Here is an 18,307-nt window from a genome sequence, read left to right on the forward strand (position 1 = left end):
AAGAAGAAGAAGAAGAAAAAGAAAAAAAAAGATTCTTCTCTCAGAATACTCTTTTTGGTTTCACTTCTTCTTCGTTTCTTTATTCTTTTCCATTCACTCGTCTTCTAGTCATCCCTTCCTTTTCTATTTCTCTATATTCTTGTATGTATAAACGAAATAATATATTTACAGATGCAAGTTTTCATATATATACTGAAAATGCATGGTAATAACAATAAAGACCGAAATACCTCACCTTATATACAGCAGCACATGTACATTTAGATATATAAATATAGACTGAGAGAGTGTGAGATATTCCATAAAGAATCTACTACGCACTTTATAGCGAATTGTCAAGTTAGCTCTAAAAGGAATGACGAATGGTGGTGATAATGATAATGACACATACAGAACAAGCAAAGGCAGAATAAAAATTTTTTTTAATGCGTTCTTTTGGGTGCCCAAACGGAAAAGAAGAACCACAAACAGGATGAAAGCTAAAACAATAACATACACCAGAAAGAGGAGAGAAAATAAATAAATAAGGGCTGAACAAAGAAAAAAAAAGAAATAACAAAGAAAAGCGTTTACACTGCACCCTTTTGCGCGTACCCTTCAGCTGAAGGAGCAACAACGTATGTGTTAGAACGCAAGTCCAGGCAGCACTGAAGCAGTGGATCAAATACAAAAGGTCCAGAAAGATCCTCCACAAATTGCCTAGTGTCGTCTACATCTTTTGGTGGCAATAATTTCTCAGATGAAATATTACATGTAGATTCTACTCTAGTTCTTGTTGCCGTCACTTTATTTTCCACAGGCATCAAAGTTTCATTACATTGCTGCATTAAATTGATACCGCTATGATTAGATAAAGGGACAACTCGATTTGCACTTCCATCATCAAATGATAGCGCTTCTGACATAGATAACTGTGAGGTGTATCGCTGTGGCGTCGGTGAACGTGGAGGCAATGATGCAAAGCGTAATGAATGAAATGGATCAACTTCATCACCAGCGCGGGCACTACCCACACGAATGAACTGACCGCTGCCCATTACGGCCTTTCCTCCAGTCCCTGATGCCCTTCTGTAATCCAAAGTACTAACGCTACTCTCATCCTCTTCGGCACCGCGGCTCATACCCCGTGAATGCAATGGTGTGTTACTTGTCGTTGTTGTTCGTCCTAGTAACTCCTGTACACCAGGTGTTAGTGGTTCAGTAGCAAGAACCTTTATCCCAGAATAAGGCCTGTACTGTTGTTGATGTTGCTGTTCCTTTTGTTCTTTTTCTTTTTCTTGCTGTTGTGTCTGGGGTGGTGGCGGTGGCGATGGTGGTAAGAATGTCTCCGTGTGTTCTCCCAGACGACCCCGGCGTGCCACAAACCTCAATCTTTGTTCCTCTACTGGAGCAGCGGTATAACCAGCATGACTAGTACAACTAGTATTAGCAGCAGCAGCAACAGCAGCAGGTGAAGGTGAAGATGGAACTGATAGTCTCAGACTGTCTTCTTCGGCCCGTTGTGTGGCTCGGTGCGAGGACCAAGGCATTGAGGGATCCACTGGCATTTCATCAGACAATGTTGAGTCAAAACAGAGACGGTCCACTGCATGTGCATTAGGCCGAGATGGTGGTACAGGTGGTTTCTTATCAAGTGCAGTGGCTTCTGCAGGAACCACAACTGCCGGCCGTTCCCCTTCTTCTGAGAGACAGACATTTACCGTAAAACCATCTTCATCCTCATCTTCATCTTCATCTCCCTGTATATCATCATTATTCTTATTAGTATTGATAATGTTCCTGTTACTGTTACGAGCTACGGTGTAAGTATGATCAAGCTCATCTGGTGAGGATCGCCGTTCCGTAGGTACCCTCGCCGTATATTGAGGAGTACATAAATCACCATTGGCCCGTTGTAGGTGGGAATTAGGGAATCGAGGTGATGAACATAAGAGCTGTTGTTGTTGTTGTTGTTGTCGCTGAAGTTGTACATCTCCATCCTGGTGAACTAAAGGATAATCAGAAGACGGATGCACGTGTGGTGTTCCACCGCGATGTATCTCCTCATCTCTATTCCCACCAGATATTTTGTTTGGAGGTAAACCTTGTGCTACATCACGACCACTCTTATACTCAGTACTATCACCTATTAATGCTTGAATACGTTTAACACGTTCCCGCATCATATCCAATGTTTGGTGGTAGCTAGAATGAGAAGGTATATGCGAGTTTGAATCTATAGAAAGAGAATCCTCCACTACAAGTGATTCTGTTACTTTATTTGTCATCACTTTCTCTTTGTGTCTACTTTCAAGATGCGACTGTCCAACTGGTGTCTTTTGGTGTTGTGGTGTGGCACGTGCTGATATTACTTGTGCCGCAGTCTCACTTTCCCCGTTACAACTCTCTATAAGGGGAGAAACCTCCTCATCTAATATAATACACTCAATATCAGTTGTACGCACGGACTCTCTATGTTGCCCTTTCGCCTTTCCTTTTGTGAGTGAGGAAACCAATCCTGCATTAACACGTGGCTCTTCAAAGAGAGTCTTTACTGTTTGTACTCCAACATGGCGTTTGGCAGAAACGCAGGGAGACGACACCGGTGTTCTCTCCTCATGTACGCCCTTTAATCGCCTCGCTAGTCTAGAAGCACAACCTAATTGCTCTTCTTGACGACGTTGATGATGGTGTTGATATTGTTGTGGTTGTTGTGGTTGTATCGCAGCTATCCTAGTAGACCCATTTGGCGAGACGGTGAAAAGATCCCGTGTTGAGGTTCCCGCATTCAAGCACGTCCTTTCCAGTTCCTGTTCCTGCGAAGACTGCTGTATCCCGCCCACAACACCCTCTAAAGGTCCTGTTGTACTTTCAGAAACAACCGACGAGAATGGGGCGGTGGAGACGTCAACGGTCCTCGCTGTTCGTGTACTTTGCACCGCCGAGGGCGGACGCGAGGCTGGACGGCGGTTCGTCTGCAGTACTTCTTTATAGGGAGAAGTAAAACTTTCCGCAGGTTGTGTTTGTGTGTTCGTCTGCGTACTCACAAGTGGATATCGCAGAAACTCCTCCTCTCCGGTGCGAATCACATAATAACTCACCGGCACTTCCTCCGGTAATTGCAGTGACATTGGCCACTCAGCCGCCGCCGCCGCCTGCACGGATGCGGACATGTTGACTTCTAATAACATGGGTGGTAACTGCGGCATACCAAGAACACGTCGTACACGGCAAATACAATTGGAACTAACCGTCACGGAGAGGAGACGACGGGAGTCACTTAATTCGGCCACAGACAAACGTCCACCGGTCTCACCGTATAAGACGGCGTGGATGTGGGGGACATCGAAAACAAGATTCAACCACATCCCTGGTAAGGCACAACGTAATGGAACTTTAACATGCTGGGCACAATGTTGGAACTTGTGGAAATTATTACTAAATATAATACGACGTCTCCCCATTTTATCTTGTAGTAATAACTCAATCGTGAGAGAAAACGCTGTTCGCACGGTTTCTTCACAAAAGAGCTGTAGAATGATGACCCGTTGTGACCCTGTTGTTAAACCGCTATTATTGTTGTTTTTGCTTTTGACACTACCACCACTGCGACATGATACACTTCGCAAAAATGACACATGTGTAGAAGGCGTGATCTGAAGTAATTGTGACCTTGTGGCCTTATCGTAGTATCGACCAACAGTACCACCCTCAACAACTAAGCCTGCCAGTGGTTTTGAGCCTTGTGGACTATAAAGTACATACGACGGAACACTATCCTCTTTGGGACTTCTGAGAAAAGATGACGAGTTCATTTTTTTTTTCTTTCTCTTTGTTTTCTTTCGTCTTTCTGTTTCTTTTCTTTTCCTTTCCCTTTTTATTTGATTTTCTTTTCCCCCTTTCTTCTGGTTTCTGTGGTTTGTTCAAGGTAAAGAGCACACACTAGCTTCTGGACCACTGTAATACAAATATAATACGGAAAAGAAAGTACGAAGAAATAAATTATATAGAAAAATGGAAAATTTAATATGTAATTAAATAAAAGAAGGCGAAAAACGGAAAAACACCAAGTATTTAATTTGCCCCATAACGCATTAAATCGGATCATAAATAAGACGTCTGTGAAAATATATGTGCGACACAAAAAGAAAAAACAAATAGAAACACAATATATATATATATATATATATATATATATATATGAAAGAATAAATGTGGCTGTGTATGTATGATCATGCAATGTGAGGTAAAAGAAAAAAAAAAATCAAACAAATATTTCAAGAAAAGAAATGTGGATATGACTCCTGCAGTTCCTGAATGAGTTGACTTCTTGATCGCCTCCGCAGCGGCTCACCCACTACCTTATCACTCCTCACCTCTGCAGATACCTTCGTCATAGAGTGTGGACCTGGTGTTTCAAAGGCAGCTCCACAACCACTAACATCAACACCAACACCAACAACACCAGCTGCTGATGTTTCCCCTTCATATATAGTATTTGCACCTTCCTCTGTATCACTGCAGCATGTTGCGTATGGCATTAGATGTAAGTGTACGATATCCTCAATCTGCACGGCGTATCGTTCAATTGTAAGCTCTGTTCCACTCTGCCAAGCTGCTCCATTCTCTGCTACTTGCATCATGGCGAATACAGTATTGGGGCGAATTCCTGTTCCCGACGCTACACACACTGACTTTCGTGTAATATCCTCCACCAGTGTTGCCCGGTTGAATCCAACGTAAAGTCTTCCACTCATCCACCGCCGCCGCCGCCGCACACCACCGCTGGTGGGCGCGAAGAGTACAATGAATACAGACGATTCACCCATCGTACGTCCCGTATCCATTTGGATGGCACTTCCGTATGACGTTTGTTTTGTTCCTTTTTTGTTTGTTTACTTCTTGTTCCTCACGGAGGAAGAAAATAGGAAACACTTTAATAATAATAATAATAATAATAATAATAATAATAATAATAATAATAATAATAATAATAATAATAATAATAATAATAGGGAAAAGGATACGTGCGATAATTGGTAGTAAAAAGGAAAAGGATATATATATATATATATATATATATATATATATATTAGCGACAAGGTACGGAGATGGAGGGAAAAGAGACACGCCACAAAACATCTCTGCGTGCTACAAAGGGTGTATAACTCATCATCGTCACAGTCATTATCCTCATTTTTTTAATCCATCATCACAACAATAGTATGAATGAAAAAAAGAGACTAGATAAAAAGACACCATAGACCCCCCCCCCCTTTTTTTTTACACCGTACATGATTGCAACATAGTAGTCCAAAGCGGTTCCATTACCCTTAGGACGTTGCTCTGTAGACCCAACAGAGCCTCTTCCATGCTGCCCGCACTGTAGGCAGAAAGAACAATAGGCATTCGTGTGCTTCTTGATCTTCCTGGTAGCCAAACACCTATTTCTGCTACTGATTTTACACCTGTAGTACCTTGGCGAACGACTACACGACATTGACATCCAAGTGTTAATTCAACGCATGACTCCAAGCGTCGTTTTACGTTAAGGCGACCACAGCGTTGTTCATCCTCATTTAATCGCTGTAACAGTGTGAGAACTTGGTGAAGTTCACTTCTGGTACGATGATCCGTGTACTTTCCAATGGCTTCTGCGAGAAGACGGGTCGATGCAAAAAGTAACTGCTCTCCCGTTTTTCCACTATCATTAATAGACCCAATAAGACCGCTATAACCACGAATACGCCCCCCATGCAATAAAACTAAAGATGTATCCACTGCACGCTTATCAACAGGAGTCCATGTTCGTACTACAAGTTGTACTTGCATAGGTCGTGCACTCTCAGTTATATTACCATATTCTCTACCTCCTTCAAATCTCAGAAAAACCTTACCAGCGAATGCGACACTCAGTGCACCACAGCAAGCGTGCCATAAACTTTTACCATAGTTAACAGTAGGGTCCCACTGGGAAAAGGCAATGTTATTTGTGTCTCCTTTTTCATATTGGAACCTTTGTTGCTTTATAAGATTTAACAACGCATCCGCTGCACCAATATAAGCCTCCACTGCAGAATAAGCATGATACGCAATAAGACTTTTGGTAACTGTATCATTTGGATCCTTACCATCTGTTGTTGCCTTATTCCTAGGAACTATTGTACACTGAAAGCCATCATCACTAACAGCACTGTCAATGTGTGAATTCTGTTTTACCGCAATTGTGAAACCTTCATGACAATTCAAACGCGATAAAATATCAGGACGACGCATTAGTTCACAGAGGCTTTTGTGACATTCCACCTGACGAAGAACGTCTGGAAAATTAGTCCGTAATGCATATAACGCTGCGGCATTCCACGCCATCTTCTTGTTTCTCCCACGACCCACACCAAGTGGAAATGGAACGGGTTCGGGTGCGGCGTTTTTGTAACCCGCTAGTGCTATTACGTACAGTAGACAAAGAACTTCACGTGTGTGAACGTCAAAGGTGTATTCACAGTAATACTTTCCTGATACACCTTGTAAGACTTCACCTAGCAGGTTCGCAGGTGTATAAAAACGGGAAGAGTAGAGAGGAAAATCATCACGTGGAAGTAATAATGAGGCATTGGCGGCACAACGTAGCTTGGCTTCTGTTGATGTATCTTCTTCACAAGTAGTATCAGATTCCATAGACATACTGCCAGCGTAACGCAATGCCTTTCGACATGCAAGCGTAAGAGCTGGAATTACACCACGTTCCTTTGTAACAGCAGCGGAACATCGAATCTTGTGAGAAAGTACTTGAACTTCAATGACTCCCTCCACATATGAGGATAATGCCAAGTTATCTACGCCTGCAAAGCATATACGAGTTTGTGAGTGTGTTATATCCCCCAATCCTCCTAAAAGCATAGACACTTCAGATTCAAAGTCCCAAATCGGTGACTTGAAGCTACGAGTGCTGTGATGTATTTTAGGCCGAAATGAAAAAGAGTCCTGTGATGGAATATTGAGAGAAACTGCAAGTTTATTTACGCGTATTATAGCATCTCGTACAGTGGATGCATGTGTTTCGGCAAAAAGTACTCGTTGTCCACAAAAGTCGTAGAAAAGCATAGCACGTATAATGTAATCGTCAACAGAATTCAATAACGTTTTTTCAGCAACCTCCGGAGAGCCACTTGTGGTAGCTTTAGCAACTGCTTTCAATCTTGCCGCACGTGTGTTGATTTCAAAACAGCGAATTTGTGGCGAAGCCATGAACCATGAATACAAAAGGAAATCAATAGCACGACGTGTACTAGGTGAATTAATAGGAATAAGTGGAAATGAAGTACGGTATGGAAACACACGCTTATACATGCTACATATAACCGTCAAAAGAATTCGTAGTGGTCCTTTCAGATCTTGTTGTTCTTTTTGTTCTTGTATATGATTTGGGTCAGGGCTAAAGATTCCAGATGTATCATTTGCATTCTTTGGGCCACACTCCGCTTCTACACGAAGATTTGGTCCCCAGTGGGCCACAACACGGGTGTAAACAGGAACATCACCATAACGACCCATTGCAAGATCTTGAACTCGTTGTGGGACGTTGTGTGTTGCCCTTTGAAAGAACTCCAACGTGGGGAAAGATTTCTGTGATAAGTGTAACTTCTGCCGCATTTCCTGAATCATAAGAATAATATCAGGACAATAGTAGGATGATTGTTCCTTCTCCCGCTGTTGTGCTGCATACAATACCGACCGTTGTGGGTCACTATTCGTCTCATCCTCCATCACCGATAACGTTTGTGATGGGGTTTCATAAAAAAGACATTTGCATGACTCTTGTAGGTTTCCCAATACATGACAGAGCGGCAGCTCTTGTACACCTAATGAGGTTGATGTGAGTGTGAGCATATTTGGTAGACTCCCTCCAGCAGATGACAATTCTATCACTTGTGCGTCTGTAGCAAAAAGTTGTCCTAAGCAACTAATAAATCTTTTTCCTTCTTGCTCATAACATTGTTGTTCTTGTTGTTGTTTCCGCTGGTCTAAGTGATTATTATTATTATTATTATTATTATTATTATTATTATTATTATTATTATTATTATTATTATTATTATTATTGTATAATGAGACGGGTGTAGACCATGTAAAAAGGTCCTGATAGAAGCGGTCATTATCTGTAGCAGTTAAAGAAGCCGCTGCGAGACGTTTCCAAATACCCACCAATAAACCGTGTCTGATATCATGTCCCTGATGAAGTTCATCTCTTCGTTTTATTGGTACTTTATTCGCAAGAGAGACCACATGGTTAACGAAATTAAGGCAAGTCTTAGAAGTTTTATTATCTTTTGATTGAATTATTTTAAGCTTCGCAGTAAACTCTTGTATCGATCCTTTTATTGCAGATGATACAAACTCCAAATGTATCAGAGGTATATCACTTTCAATAGTGTTTTCACTTTCAGTTAATTTCACACAATGAGAAGCAACAAGGTTGTTAAGAAGAAATAAACCCCTTTCAACAGAGTGTGGTAGAAAACTCGGTAACGAGTTATGTGTGTCAAAAAATTTTCGAATAGATGAAAAAGAAATACCTTGTAGAGTCGCTACATCTGGCATTATAGGTTTGCATTTGTCACTAACAGTGATGCATGCATTTAAGAGGGTGCAAAGCTGTATAAGGATTGTACTGACAACATAGTAATCAGGCCAAAGAAGTCCTGATCCATAATTCAACCGCACGCTACCATCATCATTTCTTACCAATATACGTTGAAATGCTAACGGAGGCAAAAAGAGTGGAAGTGGCAGTTCCACATTATTACCTATGGTATCAACAACATTAACAGTGAGTGTACCAAACTGCTTCTCGTTTGACACTTCTACTTTTCCAGCATCTGTGTCCGTGAAAAGTGGTTGCCACCACATTCCTTCCATACTGTTACTAAGTGAATGGGAAAGAAAAACTGATAAGATAGTGCCTCCCCGGTCATGACGATATGTATTACGATGAACACTTTCCAAAAAACAACATGCTTCAGTTTCTCTACAACGGAGCTCATTCACTGCATATGCATCTAGTTCTGCTAATGCTAATGCCAATCCCATTTTAATTGCATCACGCGGACACATTCCACTACCACGAGATATTGCAACATCACTTCTTATACCATCATTTATTCTTCCTTCCAGTACCTCAGCATCCTCACTATCTGTTAACGGAAGTTCAGCCGTAACGGTAGCTAAGAATTTTGATGACTCTGACGTTTCCGCACTACTAATTCTAGGATCATCAGGTTTGCGAAGGAGATGCACTACGGCTTTAGCGTCCATGCTACGAAGCGTTGAATTAAGCTCCGTAAACACATTGGAGTCCGCTGCTTGCAACATATGACGCAGATCTGATGCGGAGTTTAATAACGATAAAGCCACCCCATACACTCGCTCTACTGCCTCTCTCGGACTCTCTGCAATGGCAGAGGCCAGACGTAGTGTACATAACTCACTAAGAGAATAGTAAACAGTACTTTCAAAATGACGATTGTTAATGCGAGTAGTTCGAACATCAGCAGCACCAAAAATACCAGCAAAACGTGCGGCTAAATGACGACTTTGGGCGGCAATTAGCTTTAGTTGACGATTTCTGGCAATTTTAGCCCCCAAAGGAACTGCTGAAGACATTAAGAATGAATACTATGTTTGTTGTTGTTATTGTTTTTTCTTTTTTTCTGCTTTTAATGGCTTTTTTCCCCGTTACCGAGGCTACGCCAGGCTTAGAGAAATCCAGAAGCAACCTTTTCCTCTTCTTATTTTCTTTTTTTTAAGTTTACGGAAACCGGCAAGAAAGAAGAAAACGATAGATAGCAATAGAGCAAAGGGGAACAAGTGACGCAGGAAACCAATATATATATATATATATATATATAAAGGGGTATCTTAATGGGAGGTGCCTGTATTTTTCTTGGTAATTTTCATCGCATAGCTCCGCACATGAACTGACACTTGTGAAAAAGATTTCATACCTCTTTTTTTTTTCGCAGAACAAAAACAAGACTAAAGTAAAAAAAGATGTTCAGGATTGATGAACAGAAAGATAAAATATACTCATATGGCCAATGACAATTCCGATTTCACTACTTTTTTTGTTTCGAGATTTCAATATTCACACTCCTTTTTTTACCACAGGCCGTACAAAAACTTTTCCCCAGAACTTTTCTTTTATAAACAGCATTTTTTTTCTTTTTTTTTTTGCCCTTTGCCAAGATTGCATTGGTGTACTTCTAATATTTTCTATCCGCACTGCGTGAGAAGGATCTTGGCGATACCCAAATTTAACTCTAGTGCGTCTTCCTTCGGGAAGTACTGCACAGTGAGGGTTAGTTTATTTTGCACCAGCATTTTTCCAAGGCAGTCATTGGGATTGTTTGAGTCTGGAACGGTCATCGTGTTGGTCTTCTCATCATACTTGTACCTTTCATTTTGGCAATAATAATCCCCCCCAAAAACGTTGAGTTTGATATCAAAGGTGTCCGGTAAACTGCCAAGACTGATACGTCCAGTCACCAAACCATGGGAGTAATTGCCGCAGTAGGCGCCGTCTGGAGCTCGGCCCACTCTGAGAGCTCCACTGACGGTTTGAATAAAAATAATAAGAATTAATACTGCAGGAAGGAGCTTGTGTGTCATTCTCTTGTAGTTAATGAAAGTGGGTATGACAAACTGTTTGTGCCTGTGTTTCAGTGGCTAGGTTTACTTGTGTATCTGAAGAAAATCTCTCTTCACAGGAAATGGGAAAAAAAAACAAGAAGTAAGAGAAAATACTAATAATAATAATAATAATAATAATAATAATAATAATAATAATAATAATAATAATAATAATAATAATAATAATTTGTTAATACGACAATAACATTTCCAACGAGTCTGAAACCGAAAAGAAAATAAGAAAAATCTATCATTTTTTTTTTCTTTTGTGGGGAAGTCACTCTTTCTACCAAAAAAATATAAATATAGATGCTTCCCCACCCACCCCCGTACCCATATACGAAATCAAACCCCAAAGAAAGCCTCTTCCATAGTGTGAACCTTTTCCACAAGTGCGTTGTAAGCATGCAACGCTTCCAGTATGAAAAAATCTGAAGAAGAAGAAGGATGACTGTATTCCTCTTGTATATCATCCCAGGAAATAGAAGGTCGTAGAAAAGGTTGATGACGTAAGAGCAATGCATCCATAAGTCGTCCGTACTGAATTGCAATTCGTCTACTTTCATTTAAAACACATTGAAAAAGAAGTTCGTGAATAACTTCATCATTTTCATGCATTTGGCTAAGTAAGGAAAATAATCCGAGAGTTTGATCGTACGTATTCTCTGATAACTCAGCTGTAGGTGTAGATATCCCTTTTTCTTTTATCGAGTCCATCTTTTTCTGCTCTCCTAGTTCTACCTCTATTTTTTCTACTACATGACACAATCGTTTCACAAGTTTGCAGGATATTTTACCTAATTCAGTCAACTCGTTTAAAGGAGAAGAAAAATTCTTCACTGAAAGAGATGGAAAAAGATCCATGGTACAAGCCTGAATACTACGTGACGAAGAATGAGCAGCAGATTCCACCACAAGACGCTTAACTTTGTAAATTTGTTCTAAAATTTTAGAGACTTCTCCATTCTGGTTACTATTAATAGAATGCAGTTCATTCGCTTCAAAATCATCAGGAAACCCTTCTGCAAATAAATGTTTTTTATCTATCTGATATACCTCTGGTCCACCATAATTCTTCACGTGACTTTTCATGTGCAATGGCGAAGATTTATCTGATTCAATAGGAGCTCCTACTCGAGATAATGGAACTGTTCTCTTTCCATGGATACCATTGAAGTCAAACGGTAATTGCTTATTTTTTAAGCCACGTTGAACCTCTGTAGTTATATTATGAAGAATGTCATTTAGGTAAAATGATATTGGGGGGTAGCCAATATCGTCTGTATGCATAGATCCTGAAAAGATATCATTCGATTTATCATTAAATAAATAAATACTGTTAACAAAGTCATAAATAATATTTTTAAGATTGGGGGGTGCAGAGGAAGGTACACAATGGTTCAGACGAACTCTTCTAATAATACGCCTAAGATTTTGTTTGGCATTCATACTGTTAAGTTTAGATATAAGAGGTACTACAAAAGGTGGATTTAAGCAACCACAAATGTTTTTTATTTCCTCACGTTCCTTCTCAGTAAGCTCATCAAGAGCAATAGAACCGATTGGAAGAGGTGGTGAACCATCTTTTACAGTAAAATACAAACAACTATTTTCACTCACAACTTTATCAGATTCTATGAGTTTTCCTACCTCTTCACGGAGGGAATTTAATTTTTCAAGTAATACCCATGCATCAACCACTACATATCTGCGAACAGAATTTTTCATTTCCAAACCCTTTAGATGTTCATCATCGGAAAAAATATTATTCAAAGCCTGCCTATAAGTTTTATTTTTAATATTTGAGGTATCGGTATTGTCATCAATAATTTTACTTGAGGTAGTTGGTAAATTTGAAGTTAAGATGGGAGAAGAAGATTCAAATCCTCTATTGTCTCTTTTTTTACTTTCCTTAAGAAGATCAACATTTGATCTCTCTTCTTGTTGACATTTTAGTTCGGCAAGTTGTAGTTGTAAGATTTCAATCTCATCAGACAAGGCTTTTTCTCTTTGTAGTAATTTAATAATAAGCTCTTCTTTTTCTCGTGCTTCTAAAAAATTCTCTTGATTTTCCCCGAGCTCTCTCGATAAAGTATCATCACTCTGAAGAATGCTAATATCACCACTTTCCCTGTAGCTGATCCATGTCTTACTGGAAACTACTTGTGTAACTGTCTCCATCATATTTAAAGTAATATTTTTATCTTTACCTAAGCGACAATGCATCTCTAATTCAAATGATGAGGGATTCCAAACGTAAATTTGCCCTGCTGATACAGACCAAACTTTTAATCCTACAGTTTTCAAACTTGTAACAGAACCCTCATGTGGATTTGTAATCATGTGAACACATTCTGGAGCGTCACTAAGAACATCATTTAAATTCCATATACATACAGTTCCATCAGCAGCGCCACTCCATAGTTGAGAACGAAAAACCAGAAGAGTTAAAACTGGAGCAGAATGAACTTCCAAAACGTGTTCAGATTCTTTACTTGTGGTATTCCATACAATTATTCGAGAGTCGTCACCACCAGAGAAAAGTCTGTTATTAAAAAGTGCAAGAGATCGTACTGCGTTGCCACAGCGACCTAACAATCCAGCGTTATTATTCCCAAAAATATTTGTATTCCAATAACGTATATTAGAGTCAAGCGAAGAAGAATATACAACGTCAGAATTTGGAGCAGTAACAATATCTGTAATATTATCACTGTGCGTATGCGTCTGATTAACTAGTTCCTTAGATATTGCATGGTAAACACGCAAAACACCATCACTATATCCAACCCAGACGTATCCTCTGGCAACACACATTACACTTATAGGTACATCTCTTGATTTTGAGAGAACAGTTATGACATCACCTGTGCTCTCATCTAGGACAGTTACCTTGCCTGATTTCTCACCTATCCATACCGTTAAGTCTACAGAACACAAACAAGTTATATCACCACTAAGTTGAAACTGTTTTGTTTTTTTTATAAATGAATCTCTCTTTCCACGCATAGTTTCCCTGGTATCCATAGCGATATATGGCGACCTTGCCTCAAGCAAAACTGCATTTCCTTCCATAGGGAATTGGGAGTCCCCTTCTGACGTCGTATCACTCTTTATATGGAAGAAAAATGAAAAAATGAAAAAAACAAAACAAGAAAGATATACCAAAAATAGTTAGTAAATTGAAAACCCAGATACCTTCCAAAGAATACTACACCAAAGATTTTTATTATCACAAATTGAAAAGAAAAAAAAACAAGCACACAATAGAAGCATTTATTTGTTCTTTCCCCCTCTCGGCAATCACTGTATATAAATAATGAAACGAAAATAATATGAACAACAGTAAAGAAGCAAAGGAAGCAGAAATCAAAGGATCCTCAACTTAGTAAAATGTATCTGTTTACACTAATAAACAGATTCAATACCTTGGGGAAAAAAAAAGATCTTCTCAGACTGCTATACAAACAACAGAACGCAACAATATATAATCATCTTGTAAACTACAGTAAAAAGAAAGTTTTGCATATCATTCCTTTTTTGAGCTAACTAGATGTCACCAGAACAGATTTGTGCGCCCACTCGTTTTTTTTTATTTCTTTGTTTTCTCCAACAATACAGAACTCAAACCATAACTCAGTAAGCAACCTTTTTCCCACGTTCGATTCCAACAACATTAGATGGACAAATAACCAGGGGAGAAAGTTCCGGGGGTATTTTCGCTCATTTTCTCGAAGAGAGGATCAATTAGTCTATAAAATAGAAGAAACGTTTTTTTTTTTTTTAGAACCGTGCGTGCTTACTTTAGAGGGAAGCAATTCAAGAACAGATTAGCATTACCCTCGTCTTCCACTTCACACCATCCCCCACCCACAAAAAAAAAAGAAGGGAAACAATCTGGGAGAGAAGTACTCCGAGCTGACGATAACAACAGAAGAAAAAAGAAAAGAAAACTTTAATATATATATATATATATATATATATATATATTTATTTATTTATTTATTTATTTATTTATTTATTTATTTATTTATTTAGTAATCTTCACTCCTATTGGGTTCGCACAGAATAAAAGAAAAATGAGAAATTTTTCTACCCTAAAGTTAATATGCTAAGTATTTTCATGAAACCTCCACATTCAGTAAACCAGTAAAGATAGTGATCATGTAAAAGAGAGACGATATCAATTTATTCTCCTTATTCCGCTTTAAATATGAGTTTATTCAGCTTTCCCAAGGAAGCAAACTGGTAATCGCTCTCCCTTCTTCGTATTGAGGTAAGAAGTGCAGAGTGCAATTTCTGATAATCGTGATATACAGGAGGAGGGCCCCTGTTTTTTTTTTATACATTCATCACGAGATGGTGACATCAAAGGTATAAAATCCCGTTTTGCCATAATCTGAAGTCGTAACAATGTCTTTCCATTTTTCTGAATTGCTTCGTCCAAAAAATCCAAAGTAAAAGAATTTACAACTTTTATCTCTGTTTCCTTTAAAGTTGTAGACAGCAAATTATTATTCTCCTCCGTCTGGGTAGATTTGGTATATTTATATCCCAAATGCTTTTCCCCATCCTTAGGCCATGGTAGATGAGGATCTGAGTGATCAGATATATCTGAAGGTATTCGTGTATATGACTTTTTTTCCTCATACAGGGGTTTGACTTCATTATTGGAGATATATTTCTCAGATTTTAGTATAATAGGGCGCGATTCCCTAGAAATGCCATTTTGCATCAACCTCATTCATACAGTCACCTTTTTAAGGGAATACGAAACAGATAAAAAAGAAAAACAAAACACAAGCGCAATAAGGCAATAAAAAAATGTGAAAACACACACACGCACACACACACACACACCACACCACACCCAACTACAAAACAAAACGAAAAAATACACACACTTCCAAAAATCCCGGCGGTACCGGAACCCCGAAGACGCGGAAAACAAAAAGCAACCACAGGCGGCCAAAGAGGAACCCCAGAGACTACCGAACCCGACCCGCCCCGCAAAAAAAATGGGCCACCAACCCCGAAAAAAACAAAAACGGAGAAAGGGAGGGGCCCGGCGCCCCGCCCGCGTCCCCGGAGGCTCCCCTGGCGGGGCGTCCCTCGGATTTCCGGCGCTGGCGGGGCGCAGGGGGCGGCCTTGGGGAGCGTCGGGTTTCCTGGTTCCCCTGCGCGGGTTTCGGTGGAGACGTTCGTTTTGACCCGGCGCCCCTCGTGATGAAAGGAAGGCGATCGGGTTGTTTCACTCTATTGGCGGTTCCTTTTTTTTTTTTGTGGCGTGCTGCGTGTTATCTGGTTTGCTGGTGTCGTTGATTTTTTTTTTCCTTTTTTGGTTCTCTACTTCCCATGTTTTTCTGTTTTTCCCTTTTCTTAGCGTGGCACCATTCAGACGGATAGGCGTGCCGACGTTGGGTGTTTTTTTTTTTTTTTCCAAGGGGGGGAAACAAAACAAAAAACCTTTCAAAATGTCTGATGCTGCTATTTACGATGAAGAACTAAAGAGTCTTGAAGAACAGGTTAGAAATCTTCTTCACGGATTGGACTCTGCAACAACCGCCGATGCCAGGCTTGAAAAATACAACAAAGCTCAAGATTACATGAAGAGACTACATAAAACGTATCATCAGTTTAAGGTTGAAGTACGGCTTTTAGAAGGAAACGAGCAAAAGATCTATGAAAAAAGTGTTCAAACGCACCTTCGCACCATCAATCAACTAAAAGAAGAACTTCAGTCCAAAAGAGTAGAAAATGTTTTACCCAGTGTATCTAACGCAAACTATGGTTGGTCTTCAGTCCCACAAAAAAATGATGGAAAAGATGGAGCCAGAGCTGCAGCTGCGCGTATAAATACCATTCAAGGTTCTACATTGGAGTCATTAGCTATGACAGAGCGATTACTGACTGAAACAGAGACTGTGGGAACAGGTGCTGCAACAACACTTCGAGTCCAAACCGAACAGATACAGCGAGTAAATGAGAACTTGGATGAGCTCGATTCAGATGTTAATCGAGCTAAAAAGGAACTCAATGCTTTTATTCGACGTATGATGACAGACAAGATTATTATTTGTTTCTCAGTCCTCATACTGATGGGTATTATCATTATTATTGTTCTGAGAGTAGTAAAGAAAAAGTGACGCAGAGCGGTGCAGTTTTCTTCGTTATATATGTGCTTCGTTGGAAATGAAAAGGAAAAGGAAGATGGAGGAACTGGGGTCAGGAGATTTGCTATCTCTTTTTTTCATTGTTTTTTTTTTTTTGTTGTTGTTGTTGTTGTTGTTGTTATTCTTGACGTGGTTATTTTTTTTTTGTTGGTTTTTTTTCTTTTGTCTTTTGTTGGTACAGAGAGGTGTAGAATGGGACAGGCGTCTTCATTTGCTCTAAAGTCTGTTGAAAGAGCTTGTAGACGGTATGTTGAGCAAAACGATCACGGGAATGGTCATCCATATCAGGAATGTAATATAAAGGAAATTGAACATTTCTCATCTTCCCAGTCGTTGGGTTTATTGGACTCCTTTCTTTTCACTATCAATGATTTGCGTGAGATTACTACCTTCTTACCAGAAACTCTTTCTACTGTAGATCTTCATCATTTACCACTTTTATTCGTATTGGATAATGATAAAGATGGACTCTTCTCTTATGATGATTTGCAACAGTTTATTTCTTGGTCAATGGAGGCAGTTCCAAAAGAAGTATCCATAGACGATGTAATAGATGTATTGAGGGGTCAATCGGTACTACGTTGTTGGTATATGTGCTGCATGGAGTCGCAAAAGAGAGAGAATGGAATTAGTGAGGGAATTATATCAGAAAGGGATGAAAATGTAGATACTCTAGAATCTAGAGAATATTTTACACATTGGGTATTGAAGTTGCTTCATTCTACTGATACTAAAAGTTCTTCTTTGAAATCTATTGTTTCTTCATTGCCTTTGCTTCCTAACCCTGATGAATCTAATACCATGGTAACGAGTGAACTATTTGGTAATGCAAAAGAAAACTCTTCAGTAGCTCATATTGGAGGTCAGGAAGCTAGAGAAGAACAATCAACCTTGGAACTCAATTGTAGGAAGGGTTCTTGTTGTAATATTTATGATGAACACCTTCCATTATCTACAAAATGCATAGAGGATAATGCACCTCTATCAGTTCCATGTGAACATTATTCCGTATTTTTAAAAGGGGAAAATAGAAGATGGAATGATAAGGAAAGTAAAGAATATTTGTCTCAGAAGGGTTTTGGTATTGAGGCGGTAAAAGAACTGTACGAGGACCTGATGGTTAGCGAGTTATATGGATTGTCATTCTGGGGACTTTGCCAAATGTTAAACCCATGTAGCGCAGGAAGAGTGGAGAAGGCAGCATCCCTTGAAAGAAAAGATGCAACTATTTTATGGTTGAATGCAGAAGCTGCTGTCAGTGATCAACTACAGCTTATTAAAAACATGACTCCACTATCAGAACCTGTTACTTCATTTTTTGTCACAGTGAAGATAATTGAAGGGTTTCTTATGTGTTTCTGTAAAGCATACTGGCATAATTTGAGGCGTTTGGGGTTAAAGCCCTCAGATGGGGCCTTAAGTGTGTAGTGGTAAATCTCTGGATTTAAAGGGAAAAAGAAAATTCT

The 18,307-nt window shown here is 39.5% G+C and overlaps 8 protein-coding genes across 8 annotated transcripts; 2 read left to right on the forward strand and 6 right to left on the reverse strand.

Moving 5' to 3' along the window:
* Positions 1 to 569: 569 nt before the first annotated feature.
* Positions 570 to 3,794, reverse strand: LSM04_008083 (CFA20 domain; the record flags this gene model as incomplete). Its single annotated transcript, XM_067337654.1, has 1 exon — positions 570 to 3,794. One exon carries the CDS (start codon positions 3,792 to 3,794, stop codon positions 570 to 572), a length of 3,225 nt encoding a protein of 1,074 aa, XP_067192951.1.
* A 462-nt stretch (positions 3,795 to 4,256) lies between these two features.
* On the reverse strand, positions 4,257 to 4,826 carry LSM04_002199 (uncharacterized protein; the record flags this gene model as incomplete). Its single annotated transcript, XM_067337656.1, has 1 exon — positions 4,257 to 4,826. The coding sequence occupies one exon, from the start codon at positions 4,824 to 4,826 to the stop codon at positions 4,257 to 4,259; it is 570 nt and encodes a 189-aa protein (XP_067192833.1).
* A 436-nt stretch (positions 4,827 to 5,262) lies between these two features.
* LSM04_007217 (uncharacterized protein) lies at positions 5,263 to 9,642 on the reverse strand (the record flags this gene model as incomplete). The annotated part of the gene is made up of 1 exon (XM_067337657.1): positions 5,263 to 9,642. One exon carries the CDS (start codon positions 9,640 to 9,642, stop codon positions 5,263 to 5,265), a length of 4,380 nt encoding a protein of 1,459 aa, XP_067192929.1.
* Positions 9,643 to 10,251: 609 nt separating this feature from the next.
* Positions 10,252 to 10,647, reverse strand: LSM04_001154 (uncharacterized protein; the record flags this gene model as incomplete). Its single annotated transcript, XM_067337658.1, has 1 exon — positions 10,252 to 10,647. The coding sequence occupies one exon, from the start codon at positions 10,645 to 10,647 to the stop codon at positions 10,252 to 10,254; it is 396 nt and encodes a 131-aa protein (XP_067192819.1).
* Positions 10,648 to 11,013: 366 nt separating this feature from the next.
* On the reverse strand, positions 11,014 to 13,743 carry LSM04_001025 (WD40 repeat; the record flags this gene model as incomplete). The annotated part of the gene is made up of 1 exon (XM_067337659.1): positions 11,014 to 13,743. The coding sequence occupies one exon, from the start codon at positions 13,741 to 13,743 to the stop codon at positions 11,014 to 11,016; it is 2,730 nt and encodes a 909-aa protein (XP_067192818.1).
* Positions 13,744 to 14,887: 1,144 nt separating this feature from the next.
* Positions 14,888 to 15,403, reverse strand: LSM04_003479 (uncharacterized protein; the record flags this gene model as incomplete). The annotated part of the gene is made up of 1 exon (XM_067337660.1): positions 14,888 to 15,403. The coding sequence occupies one exon, from the start codon at positions 15,401 to 15,403 to the stop codon at positions 14,888 to 14,890; it is 516 nt and encodes a 171-aa protein (XP_067192864.1).
* Positions 15,404 to 16,142: 739 nt separating this feature from the next.
* LSM04_002770 (uncharacterized protein) lies at positions 16,143 to 16,814 on the forward strand (the record flags this gene model as incomplete). Its single annotated transcript, XM_067337661.1, has 1 exon — positions 16,143 to 16,814. The coding sequence occupies one exon, from the start codon at positions 16,143 to 16,145 to the stop codon at positions 16,812 to 16,814; it is 672 nt and encodes a 223-aa protein (XP_067192845.1).
* Positions 16,815 to 17,033: 219 nt separating this feature from the next.
* On the forward strand, positions 17,034 to 18,269 carry LSM04_003330 (uncharacterized protein; the record flags this gene model as incomplete). Its single annotated transcript, XM_067337662.1, has 1 exon — positions 17,034 to 18,269. The coding sequence occupies one exon, from the start codon at positions 17,034 to 17,036 to the stop codon at positions 18,267 to 18,269; it is 1,236 nt and encodes a 411-aa protein (XP_067192859.1).
* Positions 18,270 to 18,307: the final 38 nt, after the last annotated feature.

Source organism: Trypanosoma melophagium, assembly GCF_022059095.1.
Source record: "Trypanosoma melophagium isolate St. Kilda chromosome Unknown ctg19segment0, whole genome shotgun sequence".
Lineage (NCBI taxonomy): Eukaryota > Euglenozoa > Kinetoplastea > Trypanosomatida > Trypanosomatidae > Trypanosoma > Trypanosoma melophagium.